This window comes from Podarcis liolepis, assembly GCF_965112155.1.
Source record: "Podarcis liolepis genome assembly, chromosome: 6".
Lineage (NCBI taxonomy): Eukaryota > Metazoa > Chordata > Lepidosauria > Squamata > Lacertidae > Podarcis > Podarcis liolepis.
In genome coordinates, this window is record NC_139559.1 from 63,540,461 (window position 1) to 63,567,725 (window position 27,265).

At 39.3% G+C, this 27,265-nt stretch overlaps 1 protein-coding gene across 20 annotated transcripts in view; it reads left to right on the forward strand.

Annotated features, from left to right (window-relative positions):
• LRRC7 (leucine rich repeat containing 7) overlaps positions 1–27,265 on the forward strand; it is a 197,191-nt gene that overhangs the window by 125,942 nt on the left and 43,984 nt on the right. For 10 of the 20 annotated variants that reach the window (XM_083510425.1, XM_083510414.1, XM_083510428.1 and 7 more), the window contains 10 exons: positions 2,662–2,777; positions 4,886–4,955; positions 6,176–6,275; positions 7,622–7,746; positions 11,748–11,798; positions 13,008–13,208; positions 14,680–14,791; positions 16,277–16,457; positions 17,600–19,277; positions 24,442–24,591. In XM_083510425.1, coding sequence (XP_083366551.1) covers positions 2,662–2,777; positions 4,886–4,955; positions 6,176–6,275; positions 7,622–7,746; positions 11,748–11,798; positions 13,008–13,208; positions 14,680–14,791; positions 16,277–16,457; positions 17,600–19,277; positions 24,442–24,591 — 2,784 coding nt within the window. Of the gene's footprint in view, positions 1–2,661; positions 2,778–4,885; positions 4,956–6,175; positions 6,276–7,621; positions 7,747–11,747; positions 11,858–13,007; positions 13,209–14,679; positions 14,792–16,276; positions 16,458–17,599; positions 19,278–24,441; positions 24,592–27,265 lie in introns of those variants that run through there. The other 10 variants (XM_083510430.1, XM_083510426.1, XM_083510416.1 and 7 more) reach the window with 7 other exon arrangements.

A 27,265-nucleotide genomic window follows, 5' to 3' on the forward strand; every position in this document is an offset into this window, starting at 1 on the left:
TAGGGCAGTTTGGAAGTTAACAATCCAGTACAACCATTAGGTAACAATTTATTTCTTCAGGGAGCAGTGCCCACAAGGAGGAGTCAATATGCTGGCCACTCTTTTGCCACAATGCTTTCTGTATACATTTCTACTCTTTCTTACTGAGGATGCTTCCAACACATTCAGGAGCTTCAGGCTGATGTCATTTTTGGTGCACCATCTTCATTCTCAGAACTGTTGTATGAAGACATGACAAACTAAGTAGACTGGGACCCTATGGTTACAATTTTTCATCTTCATGTGAGCCTTTCCTAACTGAGCTTGGAAATAGAACAGCAGTGGTTTTATCAGTTTGGTGCAGCTGAGGTTGTTAGACATAATGCCCAAAATTGATTAACTTGTCTGCAAGATGGTATCTAGTAACTGGTTCTACTAGAATACACAGGTGATTTCCTTACGCGGTGTAATGGTGTGGGAACAGACCTTCTAAAGGCAAGCCTTTCAGTGTTTCAGTTTATTTAAACTGGGGTTAAAAAACCCCCAGACATTTTTTGAAATTGCCTTGCCTTCAAGGGTCTAAAGTGTTCATTCACTTAACCCTATAGTGGGTTAAAGGTTTCCAACTTGGAATCATAATGCAGTTCTCATCAGTCAATATGTTGAGCATATGCTTTTTTCCACTCAAGAGTTTGAGATTATCAGTATTGGGATTCATTCGGATATAAAGGGTTGAGTAAGTTCTAAAAGAATAAAAGGCATATCCACTCCCAATTGGTGGCAACTTGTTACCCATAGGTTAGGATTCAAATGATTCTTGCATGTTTATGGGTCTGTTCCTCTTTGGCTTTCTGAATATTGATTGAATATTGTTTTTGCATTTATTTGTTATGATTTTGCATTGGTTTAAGTCTTTATACCTTGTATATGAATAGAAATACATTTTATAAATAAATAAAATAAATTATGTTACACTAGATTTGAAACACCACCTTCACTCTGTTCAAATTGTCTTCTATCCCTTTGAATAAATTGTCTCTTAGTGTTGTACAAGTTGTGGACAAAATATGCAGGAACAGAGAAATAGTTCCAAAGGGGCCTCTCCATGCAGATATCAAGTCTGGGCGAAAGCTGCAAAGTGAAAACATTCCATCCTAGGGGGAGATGAAGTCAATTTCTCAACCTGTGTTATAATCCAGAGCAGCTAACAGTACCGAATCTGGCTTCTAAAAGCATAATTCCAACTCCTGTCAGTCAAAAGTATGGGTTTTGCAGCCAAGGCCAGTGTTCTTTGTCACAATCTTTGCCAGGTTCTTGGTTAAAGCTTTGGTATGATGGTGATAAAGAACCACTCAATCAAAGCAACAGCAGTTTCTGTAGCTTGAATGCAGGAATACTCATTCAAGGCATTTGCAAAGCAGTGACATGAGTTCAAGCCACACATCTGTTAAACACTATAGATCATTTTTACATTCTTCTCCCACATCACATCACTTCGTCAGAAAATGTCTAAGATATACAAGACTCAAGCCTAGCTTCTGCTCACATCCACATTGCATATCTTGAGAAATGAGTGATATTGGCATGGGAATAAACTGTCTCATGTACCTTGTGGCCTATATCTTCTCTTGTGACATATATGCTGGAGTGGTTTTCAAGCGGCTTATACTGCATTACATCATAGCTTAGGTGATGTCAGGGGATGCCTTAAGGTGCCACATCTCTGTCCCGACAGACATTTCTGTGAGACAGTTACTTAGAAAGGCTTGGTAACTTAAGGGAGTAGTTTTCATATAACATAGAGGGAGTAGCATCTAGATGATAAGTGGTGGGTGGGATATATGCGTGCCTACCATTGGGATCTAAGTTTTTCATGGGTAATGAATGCAAAAGTATGTGATTTGTAAAAGAGGGTTCCATGTCTGCTGCAGGGCTCTATACTTTATGCATTGCTAATGCATGATAATGTGAATACCATGGAGCATGGAGATTCTTCCATAAATGATCTAAATAGGTCAAATTAAAAGTAAAGTGACCTGTGACCATTAGGTCCAGTCATGACCGACTCTGGGGTTGCGGTGCTCATCTCGCTTTATTGGCTGAGGGAGCCGGCGTACAGCTTCTGGGTCATGTGGCCAGCATGACAAAGCCGCTTCTGGCGAACCAGAGCAGCGCACAGAAATGCCATTTACCTTCCCGCCGGAGCGGTACCTATTTATCTGCTTGCACTTTGAGGTGCTTTTGAACTGCTAGGTTGGCAGGAGCTGGTACCGAGCAACAGGAGCTCACCCCGTCGCAGGGATTCGAACTGCCGACCTTCTGATCGGCGAGTTCTAGGCTCTGTGGTTTAACCCACAGCGCCACCTGTGTCCCTAAATAGGTCAAATTAGGATGTGTTTAAAAAGGTAAAGGTACCCATGACCGTTAGGTCCAGTCGCGGATGAGGTTTAGGATGATCTAATTAGGCTAGAGGTCAGACAAAGAGAAAAGCATTCATATTTTCTGGAATTTTTATACTTCTTGGTGATTTTCCCTTATTGATCAGCATCGAGATCAGCACCAAACAACATGTAAAAAAGCATATATAATTAAGTTATTTTAAAGATGTAACTAAGCTACTTATATAGATGGCAATTATGGTGACATAGCCCATGCCTTAACAATTGTTTTTGACGCCTACAGATTGGAAGTTGTAAGAATGTAACAGTTATGTCTCTGCGCTCTAACAAACTGGAGTTTCTTCCTGATGAGATTGGACAAATGCAGAAACTCAGAGTCTTAAACTTGAGTGACAACAGGTAATGCTTTTATTATTTTAGATTTCTTGCATAATCAGTGCACCTTTGAACCAAGAACTGTCCAAAACGTATGCTAACATTTTTCTCTTAAAGCACTGCTGGATTATCAACTGACAGAACAACATATGTGCAGATATGTTAATTTGTTTCATGGGATCCAGGCAGCTTTTCTCAAGGAAGCATTTCTCTTTTTCATTAGCTGAACAACATCAATGACATTATTGTTGGCATAATAAAAAAATTCCTTCCAGTAGCACATTATTGTTGGCATAATGTTATTTAGGTGCTGCACAAAGTTTATTAAATAGCACAATACCTTCCACAGGTTTACAAACTAATGGATATAATTAAAAAGGAGAAGGAACAAGGACACAGTTGTTCTAAACCATGTAGCGTAGAGAGAAAAGAGAAATGTCAAAAACGTTTCTTGTTTAGAAAGCCGCAAGAGGCTACTTCATCAAAGGAGGAAGGCAGAGCTAAAACTGGGTTCCTCCCAGTGGAGGTTCTACAAACCTCTGGTGTCCAACTCGTAGAACAGGATGACCTTCTCCTCTGAATGAGAATTACATTTAATTCATAAAGAAGAATGCAAACATTTGATAAATGTTGCAGATAGTCTCTTTTTTTGCTTAAATATTTCAGGTCATTTTATGAATAATATGTCATCAACTGACATTTTCTGGAGGCTGCAGTAATTAAAGCAGAAATCCTATGATTCATTTAACTCAAAAGGGTAGCAAAAAAAATTCAACTTCAACTAATTTAAACATCCCTGTTCTTCTTGTTGGAACTAATTAGACTTTTCTATATAGCACTTGTTTTTCCCCACATGCAGTCATTTAAAACACAAAAGTGGAAATAATTTCACAGAATCAGCATACTGATATTGTGATTTAATTTTCATTTAGCATGAACCATGTTTGTAAATGTAGCGCCCTAATAGGGTTACAGGGTCTTGAAATCAAACATTCTGGTACTTGGATGGGGCCTGTGTTGTATGGAATGTAAAGGGTTAAAATGTAACTGGCTGCAACATTTGCTCCTCCTGTGATTCAGCGAGTAGGATTTATGGTATGTTTGTGTGTGTTTTTAGCTCTCTACCTGTTCAGTTCTATGTAAGCTGGACTCAGAACTAGCCCTGTTTATTGTTCGCTTCATAAAGCAACTGTCTTTCTGTTCCCTTGACGTCTGCTGTAGTGCATGGTTAACAGGAAGGTATGCAACTGCGTGAGTAGATACATAAAGAGGGAGTCAGTTAAGAATATTTTGTGGTGCCTATTCTCTACTGACATCCCAGCTCAAGGGTTATGCCAGAAATACAGTTTCCAAGAAGCTGGTGTGTCAGGACAATGTGCACCACAACTGGAGAAAATGGAAGCAGAGCTCTGAAGTATAAAGCGTTTCTGGTGGAACAGATATAAAGGACAGCAGGTTCCAAACTGCCCTATTTCTGCATGTTGTTAGAGAAGAGGCTAGGGAGGGTGTCAGAATGAGATTTATGATGGACACAAGGGAAAAGCGTTAATCCCAGTGTCACAGATTTAAAGATACTTGCCCTGCGGTGAGAGGGCACTTTCATAGGAGACTGCTAAGCTTGCCCTCATGTTTGAGCACATATCCAGTGTAACAATGAAAGCTATTCCTAAAAAAAGCATAAGCCTTTATTAATTCTTTTGTCAATGCATGCTAGCGTGAAAGTGATTCATAAGGATTTTATTCTGGTAGCAGTCAAAAGTGAGACATTTAGCAGCTGGAAGACATTTGCAGGGTTTCCTTGCAGCAATGGTGTTCTTGGTTTTGGAATACTGCCTTAGCTAAAAACTTAACACATAACAATAGATTAGGTAGTGTGTGTGTGTGTGTGTGTGTGTGTGTGTGTAAGACAATCTTCTCTGAGTATTTAGGAAATTAAATTATGTATACATTTTTAACTGGGAAAATATTCTTTGAAAAAGAACCAAGCATTTCCATAAAGATGTCTTTTAAAAGCAATGCAAGAGGATGACCAAAGTTGAAATTGCCGTCATCTGACTGTTAAAATGCTGCATAAATATCTTGACAATGTTTAAGTAAATACTCAAGTTGTACCAATTTTGTTATTTTTACAGATTGAAAAATTTGCCTATCACTTTTACAAAACTTAAAGATCTTGCAGCTTTATGGCTTTCAGACAACCAGGTACAGATTTTAATGTCTATTCTCATTTTAACAGCTAAATAACAGGGCAGCAAGCTCAGCTGTATTTGTATTGATAAAATATTTATGGTGAACATAAAAGTGTTTAAACCTGTTAAACCAGATGATGCTTTCTGGCGGGGGCGGGGGAATAAAAATTATGAGTATAATGCAAAATTGTTCATAGCATCTCAAGTTCTGCTTCCTTCAAGTTCATCCGTATCATCAGATCTCCCAGCAAACCCCCAAATATTTTAGAGCACCAAGCAGGGCTAGCCCTACTGTTAGGCAGAGTGCAGTGACATGGGGAAGCAGTGAGATGTTGGACGGCAAGAATTTACTAGTTTAAATAGCAACCTTTTTATGTATTTATTTCCTTCTGTACAATGTGATGGGTGTTTCACAAGGGAGGGTGCTTAAGCCCAAGACCTGTTGAGTCTAACCATCTGTCGGTGATGGGGAACCTCTGATCCACAGGCCTAATTTTGGTCTAGCCATACCCACCTGCCATCACATACAATGTGGGGTATTGGTAGTTAAAGATATGCCTGGGCCGAAAGGGATTTTGCAGGCAGTGGCTCTCAGCTGATCACCAGTACCAACAAAGCCCTATACGTTGTAAGCGGCAAAATCAGTAGAGTATCAAGGCTTGCAAAGTACTATGCTTTTCCCTGCAGAGTTTGATTTCATTCTGACACCAGGTGGTTCAGAGGTTGACAGTCCTGTCCACCTGTCAGACTTGGCCCATAGAAGGTTGGGCAAAGTAAGGTTCTGCCCCACTAGCTGGATCCAATTCTCCATCTTTGTCGTATAAAAGGAGGATGGAGTCTTCTGTCTATGATAGAACTGTGGCATTGTAGAGATGTTACAGGAAGGACAATGTTTATGTAAATGTAAAACAGATAATCAGTATACAGGCTTCTGGGTCATACTCTTAGTTTTAAGGATACCACAATTTCTTCTTTAGGACAAAAGGGTGGTAGCATATAAAACAGTATCTAAGTAATAAGAAAACAACACAGCGCCATCTGTTGGTTGGAGCTGCCATTTCCGAATCATTACAATGCAATTTAATACCTAGAAATTATGTAGTTAGTATTGTTTTGATCAAGAATGTTAATTACAATGCTCATTGTAATGGGACACTATTTGTTAGTGTGCTTAATAATTTTAGATGCCATCATTTTGGAGTTATTGTAATGTTGTTTGCTTTGAATTTGCAGTCCAAGGCCCTTATCCCTCTTCAGACTGAGGCACATCCAGAAACAAAGCAAAGAGTGCTGACCAACTACATGTTTCCTCAGCAACCTCGTGGTGATGAAGGTACTTATTAAAAAAAAGGAAAGCTATTCAGTAAATAATTAATGTTGACTTAAGTATCCTAAACAATTATTCTATAGTTAGCTGTTGTTTTACAATACAAACCACTCCCCCACTTTTAACTTTCATTTTTTATTAACCATAGCAATGAAATCTAGTGCCTGATTTGGCAGGGCTGCTAGGAGTTCATGGGGGCATGGCCAATGAGTGGTCACTGGACTGTGGCCAAGTTATTCTGGATTTCTCACCAACCTCCTCCCTTGCTGTGGATACTTAGGCATTACAGTTTTACAAACAGCACCTAATACAATTGAAAAGTGTCAGAAGGCATCCCTGCTGTCACAGTTGCTTTCTTCTTAAAGATAGGTTGTGTGGTCCCCACCCGTTCTGGTTGTCTCCCTATCCTCCCATGAAAAGGGACTGTTAATAATATATTTACAGACCGTGGGAAAAGATTGTTCCCCTTCCCCAGTTTATTAACTTCTACATCTTTTCCCACCAGAATGTGAAATAAGGTAAAGGGATATTAAGTAGACTAGGACCTGGGAGACCAGGGTTAAATTCAGCCACAAAACTCACTGTGTGACCTTGGGCCAGCCACTGTATCTCAGCCTAACCCACCTCACAGGGTTGTAGTGAGGGTAACATCTGCAACGTCCTACTTTTTAAATAGCATTTTAAATTTGTTTTACAGTCTTTTTATCCTCACAACGACATGGTTGCTTTGATCATAGTTCAACAAAAAGAACAGTACTAGCCCCTTGAAGACTTAACACATTTATTATGGCACAAGTTTTCATGTCAGTTTCATCATTATTTGGTAATCCATGAAAGTAATAATACATTTGCTAGCCTTTAAAGTACTACTGGACTGTTGTTTTGTTTCTGCTGGCCCTTTGTTTGAAAGTGTACCAGTGTGATATACCCCATGCCATACAACAAGCCTGTGACAGAAAATGGGTGGTGGTCTTCTGGTGGGCTAGCTTTAAAAAAAATGGTAAAGAAAAGGCCAATAATTCTTGGTAATCAATCAAAGTTTCATTTCTTCTGTAAACCATTGTGGTTAGAAGTTAGAAACTGGCTCTGGATTGCTGGAACATCATATCAAATGAATTTGCTGAACTTTAGGCAAGTTGGTAGCTGGGAAAGGATGTATGCTTGCATGGACAAAAATCAAGAGTGACCTTAGCTCGCAGCCCCAAGCATGCTCATACTGGGCTAACTTGAGGCCTACATGCTTTTGACTATTTGCACCCACAGATGTTATTTGGTTGTTTAAGTTGATATTGTGCGTAAAGTTTTATTACTAGGTATCTTTTGATTATGACGTTAATTTCTACTCTAATTAGATTTCCAGTCTGACAGCGATAGTTTTAATCCTACTCTATGGGAGGAGCAAAGACAGCAACGTATGACTGTTGCCTTTGAATTCGAAGAAAAAAAAGAAGAGGAGGAAAATGCAGGAAAAGTTAAGGTAACTAGGATTACCATCCTTGGGTTTTTTTGTAGTAAATAAGTAGGTGGTTGTTAAGTGTGTGTTTAACCAATCTAGACATGAGTAAGGCTGCAATCCTATACTCACCTATCTGAAAATAAGTCCCATTGAACTCAGTGGTGCTTACTTCGACATGCAATGGATTGCACTCCAAATCTCTTTAAGGATTTGACTGTGTTTCCTACTACCATGAATGGACCTTCAATTGCTGGCTAGGGTACATGAAATTTCCAGATGCACTGTTAAAATCTCATATTCCACAGTTGTCAATTAGAAAGTCCTCCTTGATGGGCTGCCTCATTTAAGTGCAGTCCAGAAGTTTGCTCTTGCCTTTAAAAGTCAACCTGCTGATACGCATATTTTCTTGATGTCCTTACTTCTCTTGATATTTGCCATAATGTCCCCTTAAAGCATGTGGCATTTAGAACTAAAGGGATTGGCACTTTTACAAATATATAGAGAGACTAAGAATTAGATATTGCCTCACTGCAAATCTTGTTTTGCAGAACAGAAATGAAACTGATAGAAGTGAATCTTGCTGTGCTGTTTATGAGACACAATTACCAGAAGGATAACAATGTGTGATCAATAGAAACTGATGGCTTAGGCTCACAAAGACCATTTCTAATTCGCTAACTCAGAACTGTCACATCAGATGAAAAAACAGCCTTTTAAGCAGATATTTCTGTTCTGTATAAAATTGAGGGAGGGAAATAGGTTAGATTCCTTTATAAAAGCCAAGTGTAATGTGAAATGGCAGTTGCACAGGGGGGAAATATTGTAGGAGTCAAGTTAATTAACAAGTCCTGACGTAAATATCTTCTTTCAGAAGTTTAAACAAGGCACAAAAGACTTTATAAGACACAAAAATGGCTGATCGGATTGCTATATAAAAATGGCTCACCAGATTGCTATATTTAGTCCCAAGTAATCATTCCACAGCCACCAAAATTTCAACACCTTGAATATTACATTTCAGTGACAGCTGAAATTGTCACCTTAGTACAAGAGATGTTCTTTCTTGAATTTCTGTCTCCTGCACAAAAAAACTTCGCAGTCTCAGTGTTCATATGCATTTGTTCTTTCAAAACCAATGAAAGGATTCATAAGCCCATAATATAACAAACATGAAGACCACTTAGTGGGCATTCAGCTCTATCTTTTCAATAGTATCTTCAGTGTTCACTAAAAGTATTACTTAGGTTTCCAGCCTACAAAGACAGCCCATATAGCATGCATTTTACACAATATTCTATAATACAGAAATTATTTTCTGATCTTTATATTAAAAATATGCCCAATCTGCTCCTCATTCAGAATGGGGGTTGGCCTTGACATGATGATTATATTCTAGCAAGCAAGTGCCCCTGATGTGTGTCAAAACCAACTACTTCCAGCAGGTGTTTTGTAAAAGCATTGCCTTGCTGTTTTGGGGCAAATATGTTTTACTTTAAAATGAGATTAACCGAGGTCAAGAGTCACATCTATCAGTCAAATCATTTGTTTTTGGAACAAGACTTGAAATTGACGTCAGTTGCCAGGAATAAAGAAAAATCAGACCTGTCTTTCTTGAGGTCTTACTCTATTTCCCTCTTTTATCCTACAGATATCTGAGAGGGGGGAAACTGCCTTACTCTTCATATAATCCTCAAACAAAAATAATACTTTATTAAAATGAAAAGTAAGATTGGGTTGTATCCAGCGGCGTCACTCTGCTGAAAGAAGGTTCTTTGATCCAGTGGAGGTGTCTGTGAGCCAAAGGGAAGGAAGTGTTTTCCATAGACTCCCCCTTTCTTCTGCAGTCCCCTTAACTTCTTACATAACTGTTCCAAAGGATTTCCTGTTGAACAAATTTGGGGGAGCTGCACAGAGAAGGGAATGAGCTAAAATCGCCTTTACCACTTTCCACTAACATGAGCTTCTGCTGGATCAAAAAGCATACTGTCGCAAAAATGAGCAATGTATGTATGGACGCAGTAGGATATTAATCCATTGTATCTGACTTTTTGTGGATATCCCTTTAAAAAGTAACATATATAAAACTTTTTTTAGCAAATAGAAAGCAACACGAAAACTGTATTGGTGGCTCTCTAGGACACACACACTTATGAGGGTACTAAGAGTACATTTTTGTACAGGAGATTGGCAAAAGATGTTTTAAAGCAGTGAAGAGGCTAAGTAGTTCCATGTTAAGCCATAGCCTGCGTTATTTCACTTCCCATAGATCTTCACATGACAATCAACATTTCCTATACTTCTAATGTTATATAATTGAAAATCAAAACACAGTCATTTCCAGTAATGTTGCCTTTATGCCTGAAAGGTTTGAACCTTGTACAATGAGACTGTACAATTAAATGACATATGTATAAATGTCAGTAAATAATGCTTTTTAATGGCTTTGTTGATTTCAGCTTCCGTTTTCATATTAGTAAACAATTAAAAAAAGAATCCTGTATATAAAAATATGGTTCTGTCTAATGCTGAGTGAGCAGAAAACAGCTCATACAATGGCTCTTTACTGCAGCCCTGTACTCCTTCACAGTGTTTCTCTAGTAGGTCCTGAGCGGTGTGGTCTGTATCATGTGGGGCTATAGTAGTAGGGGGAAATCACACAAAACCAGGAAGAAGAATCTTGTACCAACAGCACGCAAGATTCCTCTGCCTGATTTGGTGTGTTTCCCCACTTCTACTGTAGTCTCCTGCAACACACAGTGCAGGAGGGCTCTTGACCTTCCCAAGGGGCTTTCGTGTCAAGGGTCCAGGTAGCTGCAGTGGGCAATTTCACCAGGTATCCTTTTGCTTAAAAATAATATAAACTGGGTTTCAAAACTTTTGATGTCATGCTAGACAGGTGAACTTATGTTCAGCTCATCACAGTTTTTTGATTCATAGGATAAAGATAAGCGTGTTTCTGAATGGTGGTAAAAAGATTAATTTTATCATTTTTTGTTAATTCACAAACTAGAAAAGTGATCTATTTGCCTGCGTTGGGCTAGATAATATTTTGCACTCAAGAGTTGCATGTGGCAGTGGTCAGGGAATGCGTAGCAGTAATAAGTGGGCCTGAAAGTGGTAGCTATAGGCAGGATCTGGGCTTGCTTCTTTCTTTCTTTCTTTCTTTCTTTCTTTCTTTCTTTCTTTCTTTCTTTCTTTCTCTCTCTCTCTCTCTCTCTCTCTCTCTCTCTCTTTCTTTCTTTCACACACTCTCTCTCTCTTACACACACACACACACACACACACACACACATATATACATATACACACACACAAATGTACATACGTACGCACAGGTGCATATACAATACCCACTTTCCCTCCAAAATAAAGATGAAAATCCACAGGAGTGCTGTCAATAATATCAGTGTAACGCCAATTTTAATGTATTAAATAGATTTTTAAAAGTCACACTGGTGCTAGACCTTTACAGTACTAAACATATTTAAAAGAAATCATGTTAAATGTTTCTGTTACATTATTCTGCTTATATTAATTATATTTATTCTATCTTAAAACATAATCAAATGGTTACAGATCAGTTCAATACCTGGGTGTTTGGAGATGATTCTCATATGTTTATCCAGTAAACATGCAAGTAATATTGGGACTCACAGTGTTTAAAGCGCATACAAAATTTCTTTGACATCGTGGCTATCTGTGCATTGCAATATCAACTGCAGGCACCTGTCTGTTTGGCTGATATGAAGACATTTCCAGAGTGGTGAAATAATCCTTAATATTAAGGGCACAGTTTCAATGAAATGTGTGCCCTGTGATTGGTTGGTTGATATTCATCTAAGTTTCATAGGATTTGGTTTGTAATTTTATGTTATTTAAAATTATACATTTGGTAATAGTTCTTAATATTCATAATAACTTTATTCTGATGAGTCTTGTGAAATTTGATTTTGGTCAAGTGTATCATTGTTTGCTGAAATGAATTTGACAGTAGAAATTAAAAAAGAAATTCTTCTATCCAGGAATATTGCACTTTGGAAGGTTTTTATCCCCAGCGGCATGCTACTTCTGAGGTAACTTTAAATGTGAAACATAAAAGACCATGAATAGAAAGGGAGTCTAGACTTCATTGGTAATTATCATTTTTAATATCAACTATGGGATTTTCTTCACCCTAATTCTATCTAGCACATCCGCGAGTATGTTTAATAGTGAAAGTTAATATTTACCTAAGATAAACTAACTTTACTCAAATTTCCTTACATAGTTCATTAGCTACACTGTATTCTTAGCAACCTTTGCAGTGCATGTAGTATTTGATTTACATCCCAGTTATTGTTAAGGTTATGTGTAAATCTTACGTATGCCATGGCCCAGGTCATGTAGAAAAGCAAGTGATTAAGTTAGACCAGCAGCAATTACATTCTTTCAACTGTAAGGCAATTAGAACAATAGCAGTACTTTATTCCACACATCACTTAGTTAGTTTTCTTACTGGAGCTGTACATTTCCTTGTAACATAATATTTCACATTTGCTATTGAGATCCATGTTTGGATGTGCTTGTCTGTAATGCATACTTTATTATATTTCAACGCTCAGTGCAAGTTGCTACCATAGTTTGTTCTCTTCACATCAGTCAAGCTTTTTGAATGGTTGCCTATTAACTTGTGTCTGCATTTGAACCTTGGCTTTACATGCAATTTTTTCCTTTGTAGTAAAAATTATATCACACTTTTGTACAAACACACATCCATTAAATGAGGTGGGGGCCCCTCAATTTTTACTGAATGCAATCCATTAAAATTGAAACATACTCAAGTCCTATTGATTTCAGAAGGATTTAGGAACATCTAATCTTTTTTGGATTGCTCACAGTCTTTTCAAATAAGCTATCACAGTGTTGTTTTATAAATCCAGAATGACTTCCCATATGCAAGTGAAGTTCTAGATTCTACCTGAGCCATTAAAGTGATATTTAGCAGTCTGAATATCAAGGTGTAATTTCAGTCCAAGTATTATTGCATTATACAGTTCTAGGCAAGTGGGAAGAAAATTACATTCAGTCACCAATGGATTTTATTCTGCATTCACCATGTTGTAAATGACATAGGCTTTAGCATTTCAAAGGCACAGTTTTATGTTAACATTGTCTCAAATGCCTAAATTCACTGTCTCTGTGTTTTCTGTTTTGTATAGCCTTGATAATCAAAACTAGAAGTTTAATAATGGTTTTTGTTTCCTATTTGTGGTTTTAATTTATTTTGTTAAACAACTGCTCAGGTTGAAATAAACTTAAAGCGCTATCCAACTCCATACCCAGAAGATTTAAAGAATATGGTGAAATCTGTTCAAAATCTGGTGGGTAAACCTAGCCATGGAATGAGGCCTGAGAATGCAACACCAACCGTCAGTGCAGAACAAGCTGTGAAAGACAAATATGAGCACAAGTGGCCAATGACAGCAAAGGATATATCCGTGGAGGTAACATGACAGTGTTATTTAAACAAACGGGAGCTTATTTTAAGATCAGTACAATATAGATCTCTTTATTCAGAGGGTTGTGTGTAAGCAGAAGTAGGCCGATCTATAACCCCTTTCCTTCCCTCTTACCCCCCTATTAGATATAATTTGCTTCACCTTTCAGTGCTGCCCTTCTGATTTTCTTTTTTTTTTATTGGGCCAAATATCATGTAGTTCTCATACTACACAGAACAAAACGGATATTGCCAGCATTGCATGACACAGATATTGTCAGGGCTCAGCAGGGTCTGCTGTTGATTGTCAGGTACCAAGGCTGGGGCATGGCCCAAACAGGCAAGGCTGAGGTCAGATCAATCAAATGTCTGGTGCTCCTTGCTGCAGCGCACTCTAAATGCAAATACAGGACATTCCCCTGGGAGCAATGAGAACTGATGACACCCTATCTCAGGGGGAATTGTACAGGAAGAACATGGCTTCCTGCCTGTAAACATCAAGTCCTCCCACTCTTAGGTAAACTTGCAGTATTTGCATTCAAAGCACGCAGTGGCAAGAAGCCGCTTGCACTAGCAGCTCCAGGCTGTGGGCAGGTAGATGCCTTATTTTTAAAAGTCTAAAATACTTTTAAAACTTTTTTGTTTTTTAAAAATGCGCATTTCCATGCGGATTTTTAGGCATTTCTCAGGAATAGGGCAGAGCAGCCTTAGTTCCCTCCCCATGCACAATTGGGACAGACCAGACTGTAATAGGTCCATCCATGGATGGCCACAGGATTTCTTAGACCTGATATACTGTGTGCTTTGGGTCCCCTGAATCTCCCCAGAGAACTGCTGTTTATGTGCCTATATTAACTTTACCAAGCCTACCACACGGGACTGTTTCAGATATGAAAGGGGAAGGGGAGGCCTGAAATTGGTAGCAGAGTAAGGTGGCAGAAAACTATCAAGAAAAGCAGGTAGTGATCGGGGGTTTTTAAAAAAAATACTCTACCACCAACAGTACATTTGTCCAGGGCAAAATAGCTGTGAGGACAAAGCACAGAGTTAAGCTTCTTCCCACCTAAGATCAGACAGGCCTACTAGTTCAAGCAGAACTCATCTCACAGGCCGTGGTGTTTCTAGATTATTAGGAAAGTAGGCACCATTTGTTATTTTACCCTACTCAGTGTGTGTGATTCCAAGCTTGGTGAGTCTTCAAAACAGGCTTAAGAGCCACACCTGGAGAGTTTCTTCTGCCTTCATCCACAAGGTGGAGCCCAGAGCCCAACCCACTGACCCTATGCAGGCAGTGTCAATATGAGTACCAATTGTACTTTTTAAAACAGCATTCTATGACATTTAAAGTCACATTTGCCTGGTCAGCATTCGTGCTTGGAAGTTTTATAATTCCATGCTCCTGATAAAATTTCATTATTAAAGTATCACTTGCTGGGCTATCTTTTTATAATATTCCACAATATTATTGCATTTTACAGGACCCATATGTGCATGCTGTGAATGATATGAGGATAGGGGAACTTCGTCCCTCCATGACTGAAGCACCATTGTACCAACCTAAACTTGTCCTATTGGGTAAAGAGAAAAAAGGTACTAAGTCACTTTATAGATATTGAATGTGACAAACAATGAAAAATGCAGCAGAAAAATGCGCTCAACACTGTATTTTTACACTTAGCAAGAATCAAATTGGAAATTATATTTATTATGCAAAACCAGTCGATTTAGATACACAGCTATCTATATTTCTCTCCTACCCCTTTTCCTTAGACTAATAGCAACTTTAAATGGTATGAAAAGGTCAGGCCCCAGGTTCCTGGAGGCCTTGGACACAGGGTACCACTGGGCCGCTTGTCCCCTCCCCTACCTCCTCAAACTACGCTCCCTTCCATTCTTGGTCCCACCCCATACCTTTTCTGTCTGCCTGCTTACATTCACATATTGCAATATTTCTGTCGTCCTCCTTTTTGCCTCAGCTTCTATTTCCTTACACTGGCTGGTATTGCTTTTTTTTGTCTCCCTCTCATCTTCCTTTTCATTTTGATCACTTTCTTCTCCCATGTATCACATTCTCTGCCACTTTAATGCACCACTCTGTGACTGTGCCTGGGGAACTGACTCTCTTCTCCCTCCCCTGCACCCCCCCCCCACAACCCTCTGTGGTTGCCTTTTCCCTCCTCCCTTAAAACTGCCTATCTGCCTTCTCTTCTCCTGTGTCAACTTGGCGCGTATGTAATGTACAGAAAAGAAATCTAAAATAGTTTCAGTACTCTTAGAACGTAATATAGGCAGCAGTTGTTCTAAGCCCTCTTAATTTGGATAAAACCCCATTTAAATGAATGGCTCTTCCTTCTATGCAAGAATTATGAGCAAATGGTGGGCAGGTAAGCAGCCTACTAAGTGAACAAGCCCCTCAGGCCATCTGGACTGTGGGTCAGGGCCTCACTTGGGCCACCCCTAGTATTGGGCAGGGGTATGAAGGTGATGAAATCCTTCCTAATCACTGCTGCCATGACAAAACTCCCTGTGCCTGGTTTTTTTTTAATAAATATTGGGAAATCTCCCATGTCACATTTGGTTTGGCCCTGAGTGTTGGATATAGTGTATAAAGAAGGCTATATATGTCATTAAAAATAAATACTTAATTATTATGTTCAGCAGTAGGAAAACATGGGGGTGGGGCATTCAAGACAGTAGCAGTTTGGTCTGGTTCGTAAGTGTAGGAAAGGTGAAAATGGATCTTTTAAAAATACAAAAAAAAAAAATGTTCCATCTCACAAGGCACAATGTTTATAAGGATAATAGTAAAGTAATACACCGACCAATAATTGTAGATTGATACAGTCAGATGATACAGCATCTTGGCTGAAGATGGATGGGAAAGGGAGGTGGTACTGCTGTACAAATGTCTTAGGTGTCTTTGAACATCCCAGGGATAAGTTCATGGCTGGCTATATTTGTATGATATAGAAGTGGAAATTTCCAAGCTAATTACAGTAGTTGTTGTATATATGTCTCTGTGTTCAATCTTCTGTTCAACTATTAATTTCATATTTCTTTCTGTGCTTGTTTTAGAATCAACAGATGAATCTGAAGCAGATAAAGTTCACTGCATGAATAACAGTGTTTCTTCAGGCACCTATTCAGACTATTCACCTTCACAGGCATCTTCAGGGTCTTCTAACGCTCGTGTTAAAATGGGGTCCTTGCAGACTACAGCTAAAGATGCAGTGAATAATTCTTTGTGGGGTAACAGGTGTGTTTACTTTGTAGACCCCAGTTGAAACACTGGATCTGACCATAAAGGCATCTCAGGCAGCCAAAAGTACAAAGAGCTTAAATAAAAGATGATGATGGTGATGATGATATCAACCCTCGTATTAAAACAAAAACAGACAGGAACGTCACTAGGGCCAGACTAGCAGGAGCAGCAGCATGATTGAGATGCCTTTGTTTTTTCTTTGAACTAGCAGTGCTTCCTAGGACACCTTTTGTGACTATGTGACATCATGTCTCAGGAAGTACTGCTAGGCTGGGAGCTGGTATTCTACAAGTGTACACAAGACTTCTAAGAAGTCTGGCATTGCATACAGTTGGAGAAAACCTGCTGCACTTGGAACAACATCACACTGGCACTACTGCAAATAAGTGAAGCGTTGTGCAAAAAAAGGTAAGTGTTGCAGCATCCCTGCCCCCTCAGCAGCAGGAGAGGGAGAAGAGCAGAGCATCCAGAGCAGAGTAAGTTCTCCCCCACAACTAGGCACCTCTGCAGAAAGGCCCGTGTTTGTAGGCAAGAGGAAGGGCACCTTTTTCCATGTCAAGGCCCAGAGGAATTATGCCTTAGGGGTAGAAATTACTCTTGCAACTTCTACCCAAAATTCAGGTCTATCTGCAAACTTTCAGAGTAGATTACAATAGTTGAATAGCAGTTCACCCATCTTACCCATTTTTCAGCTGACGAATATGAAAGAGGTACAAAATGATTACGTGTCATCAAGGTTTTCTGTGCTGTCTACATTTACTCCATTGCATACAGAATCCTATATAAGCAACTTTGTCCCACCATAGATACAGACTCAGTTTCCAAAGAGACTTTCACTTTGCTTGCAGGCTCAATGTTATGTGCTTATTATCTGTCACTAGCATAGAGATTTTTATACCAGAGGTTTTTTGGGAGGCAGATTTTTAGATTTATGCAAAGCCATTTTCATATACATATAAATTGTGATATTTCTCTTTTTGTGTGCTTTCTCTTTGTTCCCACTCCAAACAAGCTAAAGCTTCCATTCATTCATGGGTTAAACAAAACATGCAATAATAGTAAGATATTTATTAGCATTTTATTCTGCTGTGATAGCTTCCTTATCTAATACCAGTCTTTCTTCTTGTTTTCTCCAGGCTTGTCCAATCTTTTCCTCAACCTCTTGAAACAAAGCCATTGCTCAGTCAACGGGAGTCTGCTCCAGCAGGAAACTTACAACAACATAACGAGAGGCGTCCAATGAGCGACACCTTTGCTGACAGCTGGAATGATGGCTCTCACTATGATAACACGGGATTTGTAGCAGAAGAGAGCACGGTGGAGAATCCAAGCACTAACCCCCTCTTAAGCTCTAAATCGAGAAGCACATCTGCTCACGGACGCAGGCCTTTAATTAGGCAAGACAGGATAGTTGGTATCCCCCTAGAACTTGAACAGCCTACTCTCAGAAATACACCTGAATCAGAAGTGCCTCCATCAAACCCTTGGCAGAACTGGACAAGAACCCCTAGCCCTTTTGAAGATAGGACAGCCTTTCCTTCTAAGCTGGAGAGCACCCCTACCACCAGCCCTTTACCTGAAAGGAAGGATCTTGTTAAAGATTCCGCGGAAATAGCTAGCACTTTTTCTCCAGGAACACCGTGGGAGTATCATGAGTCAAATGCTAACAGAAGTCTTGGTAATGTGTTTTCGCATATTCACTGTCGCCCGGATCCTTCTAAAAACATCATTTCTATCAGCAAGAGCACAGAGAGGCTTTCGCCAATGATGAGGGACTTGAAAACGAATAGGTTTAAGAAGTCACAAAGTATAGATGAGATAGACATTGGCGCATATAAAGTTTATAATATACCACTAGAGAACTATGCAGCTACTACTGACAATGCCGGTATGCATGAGAGGCCAGATAAAATGATGGGTCCAGAACATGGAATGTCTAGCATGTCCCGTAGCCAGTCTGTGCCAATGCTTGATGATGAGTTGCTGACCTATGGAAGTGTTAAGGTGCAGCAGCAGCAAAAGCCTTCTGTAACTAAAAAAGTGTACCAGTTTGACCAAAGTTTTAATCCTCAAGGATCAGTGGAAGTGAAAGCCGAAAAGAGGATTCCGCCACCTTTTCAACACACTCCAGAGTACATTCCCCAGCAGACTAAAACTGTCTCAAAGGATTTGGTTAGCCCAAGAGCCTACCGAGGGTATCCACCCATGGAGCACATGTTTTCATTCTCCCAGCCTTCTGTTAATGAGGAGACTGTCAACACTCAGTACTCAAGTCAGGGATCAAGGGCTGGGTTTTTGAGAAGAGCAGATTCATTGGCCAGTTCCACAGATATGTCAATGTATAGAAGAGTCAGTGAACCACACGAACTGCCTCAGAGCGATAGGTATAACAGACACCAGTATAGAGGACCCATGGAACGCCAAAGCAGCATGCAAGTGTCTGAATCCCAATTCCTCAAAAGAAATGGCAGGTATGAAGATGAACACCCTTCATATCAAGAAGTGAAAGCCCAATCTGGAAGTTTTCCAGTTAAAAACCTTACTCAAAGGAGGCCATTGTCTGCAAGAAGCTACAGTACAGAGAGTTATGGTACCTCCCAAACCAGGCCAGTTTCAGCTAGGCCTACAATGGCAGCTCTGTTGGAAAAGATACCATCAGACTATAACTTGGGTAACTATGGTGACAAGCCGTCAGATAACACTGATTTAAAGACAAGGCCTACCCCTGTGAAGGGAAATGAGAGCTGTGGTAAAATGCCCGCTGACTGGAGACAACAGCTACTTAGACATATAGAAGCTAGAAGGTTAGACAGGGTATGTTTGGCATTTCTCTGCAATTAATGCCTTTTAGTTTTTATATTTCTATATATCAAAAAAAAAAATCTGCTTGCAGTGATTAATATGTTATCCAGTAATAATTCCTGGATTTGTGTTCTGAATTATTAAACCATGAAATGTATTTTGTTACAGTTTATACATAATGAGTTAGAATTAGGGTTGCTTTGGGGAGCATTGGAGAAGGTCTTCCCTGATATACTGTTGTTTTTTTAAAATGCAAAAATGATAATCTCGGTCTTCTAGTAGTGGGTAATTTATGAAGCTTAAAGGAAATCACAAAAATAGTTTATAATTTAAATATTCGTTTTATTTGCTAGCCTTTACAGTGCATAGGAAAAATATTAAAGACAAATTCCAAAGCAAAAGTATTGGAAATATTGACTTTGGCAGGCTTATAGTTAATGGGGATACTCCAAAACTCTACAGAACTCAATAGCACAATCTTCAGTGGCTGTGTTATGAATCAGTCCATGCCCTTGTGTGCACAAAGTCAGATATGCATGTGTGAACCATCTTCATGTACCAGAACTATTGGATCATGGCAGATATAATTAAGAATTTCTTTTAGAAAATTTAGCCATTGATTAACAAATAAGCTACAATTACTTTTGTTCTGGTGCCCCATGTCTTAAATCTATGTACTTGGAAGTAAGTCAGTTAATTTACATTTAACTTGTTTCCAAGTGTGTTGGATAACGGGTTGAAATACGTAAAGCCCCAACAGAGACCAACTATAACTTATATTTTCTATGTTAGGAAGTGTTTGTCAATTAACATTTATTATTGGTAAATGTGCAGAGTAATTCATTGACATGAGACACAGTTTCCAAGGCATGAAGAATTAAGAATATGAGGTATTGTTTGAAATGGTGATAAGAAGTAAATGAATAAAACATCTTATAACTGATATATCCAGAAAGCATTTGGAAGGAATTCTGAGAAAAACTACATACTACATGTAGTTCCATTATTTCCTTTTGAAAAAAGTCTAATATACTGTGCAGCCATTGAGGCTACAGTTTGAAGTGGAAGACTAGTACAGGAGGAAAAGGAGCTTCTTAACCTTTCCACTTTATTCCATTTGCACATCTCTCTCTCTCTCTCTCTCTCTCTCTCTCTCTCTCTCTCTCACACACACACACACACACACACACACACACCCCAAAATGCAGGTACTCATGTTTTCCTCAGTGAAGGTAAAAGCAACTGGAGTGGGAACTTTTCAATGGGAGAATAGTTTGAAGGGAGAAGGATTATGAAGCTGGTCTTCCATCTTAAATTGCAACCTTACTGCTGCCTTGTATAAATGGGCGGGGGGGGGGGCTTAACAAGAAACTTAAACATTCACCCTGTTGGCTGTTTTTCGATTTGCATCACCTTGTACTCGTTAAATGCTGTGTGTCTCATACAGCCTTCCTCAGCCTCAGGAACCTGTTTGCCTTCAGTTAACTAATATTGGAAATAAGATGAATTACGAAAGACCAATTCATGTATAATTTTAGTCCTACAGTTCACCAGATGCTTTCATAAAATAAGTGAAAATTGAGATTGCCAAATGTGGCTGTCAAAAATGCTGAAATCATCCTGGAAAATTGGAAGTACAGACCTCGTTCTCAGATTTGCTTTCACAAAATTACCCTTCCTTATACTCCCAGATACATATCGGTTTGTCATTCAGTGACTGCAATAAGTAATTATATTTCAGAAATAACCATAATGGAGCAAAAATTGTAGACTGTTTCATATCTTTTGATATCATCATGTGTTTTTCAAAGAAGGTAATTCACAATTTAGCTGTGGGTCACTGAGAACTGAACTATCCATTCAGTAAAACAATTTATTTGTTTTTATTTATTTAAAGGGGGTTGGAGAGCAGGCCAAATCAGTCTACCAAGCACCAATGATGAACTGTCAGGTCTTGCAAAGCATTCTTGTATAGCTTTTTACAAGGTGCTTTCCAAGATCTGCTGATCAGATCATCATTGGGTCTTGTGAAGTCCTGTACACAGGGCTTTGTAGGTGCCACCAGTCAGCTGATCAGCAGTACCTGCAGACTCCCTTTTGGCTGAGGTCTTTGCCTGCCCAACACCTGGTGTCATATAGAACAGTGAACCACTTAAACTAAAGAAAAGACAATTTCTTGGGCTTAGACCTGGCGGCGTTCTCAGATTTCACCACCCTGCTGTCGCCAGAACCCACATAAACTTGTTGAAAATTACCGAGGCCTACAAGTTGTAGAATAGTGGCCTATGGAAGTGGAGTTTGGCATGATTGGCTGGCTGACATCACTTTTCTATTGATAGCTAAGCCATCTTTGGAAAATGTTTAATTATTTACCATAACATTTTCATTGTAGCAAGGAGTTCAATACCTCAGCTTCCCTCAAGCAAAATATAGACATTCGCTCTGGAAGTACTGCAACTCACTTTAGGCAGAGTTTGCCAATCAATCCAGAGGCTTTAAGTCTGACTCTAAGTTGAGAAGGCTTTTTATTTTATATTTTTCCTTTCCCACTTCTAAATGCCTCTCAGAGTATTTTTACTAATCTATTGTAATTTCTTCCATTCTGCTGTCACACAAATCTATTCCCCTTCCCTTGAACCTGCCAGTTTCATTCTACCTTTCATCCTGGTCCTTTTATCTTCACTTCCTTCCATAACAACTTTATTCTCTTGTCCCTATCCTTTCCATTATCAGTTGGTTTATTTTTAATAATGAGTGTAAATATTAACCTTTTATCTCCCTTTCTAATTTCCTTCAGGACCTCCTCTGGCTGCTTCCCCTCAGAGGAGTGAGACCTCCCTTCTCTCTTCCCCACCCTCCCCAAACTTCTCCATCTCCTGGTCACCATTATTTAGCATGCAAGGAGTTGCTAGGGTTGGCATTGGTTCAATCAAAAGACAATGGCATGGCTGGGGGGTGGGGCCAGCAAGTGAGAAGGCGCTGGGCAGGCTGTGACACTGAGGTTCTCCTGAAAATGACCCATGGCCGTCTCTTGGGTCCCAGCCCCCTGTTTAAGAAAAACTGACTAGAGACTACAAAATCGCAGCAAGATAGATTTTAAAGCAAAGCTATTAGAATGAATGAATAAAAATTGCAGAAACACTAGATGAATGATAAACCAAATTATATTTATTCTGGTGTATCAGTTAAGATCTACAGAAATTTATTTAATTGGTTCAGTTTTGGAAATCATAAAAAAATATGTATGAAAATTTTAGCCTGGCTTTCAGATACACTGATTAGTAAGAAAAATACGACAATAAGCCTTCAGATCAAGAACAAAGCATTGCAAAGCATTCTCATTTCCTAAGGAGTGGTCCTGTTCAGGCTCTAACAAGCCTGGAACAAGAGTTTGGTGTTGCTGTTTGGAGTTCACAGGGGAAAGACAAGCGAAAAGGGTTACTTTATTTCTTCCTCCCGTTTGTTAAAATCCTCTTTTGCTGCGCTTGGGTTTGGTGCTGGTTTCTAGCCCTGAACCTGAATCCTTTAATGCTGTACAGTGGGCAGAGGGGTTTCTAGAATTTGGAAAAGGAAAAGGAAACTTAAGGTCTCCTTACACAAGCATACGCATTTCTTTATTTTAAAAAACCAGAATTACTTCTTAAATACAAGTTTTCTGATATCCCAGATTTGTGCAAAACAGCAGTTTTTCAAAAAGTGTGTCACTCCCAAGTCATGTGACAATTTGGAGTTTCTGGCATGAAAGGCTGCTGCTCTTCCTCACATTTTCTTTCCCAACCTCCTGTGCCTGCAAAGGCAAATTTTATAAGAGCTGTTTCAAAATATATATTTTTTTAAAAAATTACTGGGAACCAACATCCTTTCCTGTCGGCTGACAGAAGCAAAATAGGAGTAGGGGGAGTGGCAAAAGAGGGCATCACAGAAACATCGTGGAAACCTGCCCATGCCGTGGGCTCCCTGGCATTAGTGGCTTCCATAAATCACTGAGCATTCATAAGAGTCAAGCTTAGTGCATTGATTATTGTGATTGCTTTCAGGCTGACACTTTAGAGATCCGTGTACTACTACATTTGCATGGACAGGTGAAGCACAGATGTTTCAGATGTACTTCCACAGCTATGCTCACTATGGGTGGAATTCAACATTGCACCAAGGGGAGTGTCCCATCAGCACTGTTCTCTGACCAACCCAGAGCCAATTTCAGGAGGTGCAGGGAGAGGAGATGGGGGACAGCCCCATGGCACAAGCAGAAGCCCTCATACAGGCTTGCACTGATGGGACATGTTGGGTGAATAATGCCCAGTGCATTATACTTTTTATATTGCTGTTTTTTTTGGTATATATATATAATCCAGAATAATTTATTCATGAAGATCATTTGCTGACTGATCTTTTTAATCACACTGTATATAGTGCAAGTAGTTCTTTTGCAGTGTAAATTCAAAATAGGTATACATCCACTACAATATATTGGAGCAGCTCTTCATAGCAGTTATTTTGATTGGTTCTTTGTGAAACTAACCATAGCAAGCCAGATGTTTCCATCGTTCAGCAACTAACAGATGTGAAAAACTCTTTTTTTACCATTTTCCTTGACTCTTTAAAACCTTATTCTCTCCAGAAATGTCTTACATTTTTAAGAAGCGTATTATAGAGAGTAGAATCTCTTCTACCCAATTTATTACTTGCAGAAAAGAAATGCATATTTTATCATCAGTTTGTAGAAAATCTCTGGATACTACCCACTTCTGCATGAAATAAATTACTATAGCTTTGTATTAAAAACAGTGGCTCAGTTAGTAGAGCATGAAACTTTTAGTTTCAGAGTCGTGGCTTCAAGCCCCACATTGGGCAAAAGATTCCTGCATTGCAGGGAGTTGGGCCAGGTGACCCTCAGGGTCCCTTCCAACTCTACAATTCTCTGATTCTGTGAATATGAAAATATATCTTGTTTGATTTTTTGTCAATGTCTTTTTATGGTAATCATTTTATGTACAACTAGCACTCTATGTGCTTCTGTCTGACTCAGTGCATGCATAAAAAGCTACTTATTTCTTGGTATCGTTTGTTTGCTTAAAATGAGACCATGTGAAGTTAGTCATATATGTGCAGTACTTTCTCTTAATGAGCATGCGTGTTCATATCCTGTCACGTGGTTGTTATTTCCTCTACTCAGACTGCTGCTTATAAGCACAACACTGTTAACCTTGGCATGCTGCGCTCTGGAGGTTTGTCAGCAATGCATGCGGGCAGAAGCATGACATTAAACTTGCAGACTAAATCTAAATTTGAAAACCAAATGCATCAAGAGCTACCTCTACCGAAAGTAAGTATGAGATAGCCTGCATATATCAGACAAAACACAGTAATATTTTTTCATGCCCTCCTTCCTCTTCCTTTTTAGCATTTGCATTACTATTCATGCTTGTGTCCTATAAGCAATTCAAAAACCAAAGTTGCTAACACAACTTGCCGACTTTATATCTTTGCTTCTTCAAGTAATTGGCTCACCACGTGACAGTCATGCTGCTTTCTGCTCTTTTGTTGCAGACTAATGTAGTCAATTTTATGTGAACCAGAGAAATCTGAGGGCCATGTTTCATGTTGTAGTTGGTTAATGATGTTGATGGTGTCAGAATGGTGTAGATGTTTAATGTCAACCAAGTTCGGTCACAAACTATGTTATCAATTAGGATGGTCTCTTAGGAGCCAGGACCTACTGGTCATTTAGTTCAGTGGTCTAGTTAAAGACTGGATTATAATCAAAATAGCTCAAATGAAAATTTCAGAATGTATGTCCTGTTTACATCTTTTATTATATTAGCACATTTCTGTATGTAGACCATTGTGAAATCAGATATATGTTGTATGTAAATATGTTTTGTATTTTAAGCCTTTAAGGTGGGGACATATCTTATTAACATTTTGAAAAATATTTGTGAATCAAGCTTGAATTCATCATGGCCAACAAACCATTAGGCCTATTTATAGATTGTGTAGGTGAGATACATATGATGGTGGAAAACCTAAGTGTGTGAAAATTAATTATAAACTGTTCTTTTAAATGTTATTGAGAGAAGGGAATGAAAAAGTGGATCTAAATTGAAACAGTCTAGATTAAACATCAAGTAATAAGTCATAGTTGCCAGTCATCAATGCAGTCGTGTTATCTGATGAAGATTAGACAGTGAAAACAGTAGCCAAGGAAAGGTGTAAGATTGGTTCTTTTGATTATACAGCTACCTAAGCATTGTGGGGGAAGGGATTAGTCAAGGAAATTTTTGGCTAACATGTAGAGGCTATGAGATTTCCTCTAGTCTAAATTAAATGATTCCATGATTTACTCTCCTTTGATGGAGAGGGGAAGTACTGTATCAATCGTCAAACTGCCATAAATGTCTGGAAGAAGGTTTTTCCAAGTTTTTTAAAAATGTGTTTGTTGATGTTTTTCCAGTAAAGCAATACAGAGGTGTCCCCCCCCCAGTAAAAGAATATAGAGGTTTTTCCCCCAGTAAAACAATATAGCTACAAATAATTGATTGGGGTCAACAGCACCTCACAATGTAGAGTGCATTAACCTACAAAACACTATTTTCACCACATAGTTTTTAAAATACAGGTGATGACCATTTTGCCCTGGGGTTCCATTTCCAATCCCTGCCTGCAACAACAGGGCATACATAAGGGCACTCTGCCCCATTACAGCCGACCCTGCCCCCCTACATCTGCTCCACTCCACCCTTGGTCTTCCCTCTTCTGGATCTGAAAGGACCCACACTTCGCTGATCCCACGTTATTTCAACGCGCTTAAAATGCTTCCACCTGTACAAAACATATTGTCATATTAAAATACATAGACTTATAACAGTTACATAACTATAGCAGTGCAGCAATCATGAGCTGAGAAGTATTTGTAACAAAACCAAATCTCACAGACCTTGCAACAATAGCATGTGCTGTTTGAACAGCAGGTGCACAATTGCCACATTTCACAACTACGTATATGAGAAGGACATAGTTGCTGCGACTTTCTGTTACTGTGTTGACAACCGAAGTTACATATACCCCTTTTTTGAGTGTCAGCAATGGTAGCTTCTACCCATTCTGAGGCTGCTTCTTTTGGACGTTTCAGGCAAATAAGCTTTGTTTCTAGTCTCTTGGGGTTCTATCAAATCCAGACCCAGATCTAATAGGATGAGTTTCCATTTGGGATGTTCAGTTGCTCAGCTTCCAAATAATACAGACATTTAAGCAGGCAATATTACTGCATGAGGGGGGACACCAATAGGCATTGTTTTTTTATTATAAAAAGAATAATATCAGGCTTGGGGTTGTGGTCTGCCCTTCCTTTCTCTGGCATAATTACTTCCAATATCACCAGGCACTCAAGGTGGCATACTATCCTCACAACAACCCTGTGAGGTGGGCTAGGTTGAGAGACTGTTAGTGGCCCAAGGTCACCCAGTGAGTTTCTGGGCTGAGCAGGGATTTGAACCCTGATCTCCCAGGTCCTTTTCCAGCACTCTAACCACTCTACCACGCTTTGTGCTGTCTATGGGCGATTCTGAATGGTCAACTTGGATTCTTTATGGTTGCGTATGGAGGTCTTCAATTCTCTCTGGTGTTCTGAAATAGTTTACTATGAACATGCCTATCTGGACTGTTTTGCTCCTCCCTGTGAGCGCACAAAGAAAACAAACCATGGTCCCTGTCTTAGCATTACATTTGAACCGGAGATTGAGGTTTGTTTTGTTCAAACAACCACGATCACTCAGCAAGCCAAGAACAGAACTTGGCTGTCAGTTGTAGTTGGGAGCAAAACTCTTGCTTTTTAGGATGTAACACTAAGCCTAGCGGTTTTGTTTTGTATCTCCACAGTGCTAGCAGAAAGGAATAAAATGCCAGGAATGGTCTTGTGCACAGTAGGCCATGGTTTATGGGTTACTATGACATGTGAATGCACTCTTTGTGCAAATTGAAGGCCTCTTGTGCATTGAGGC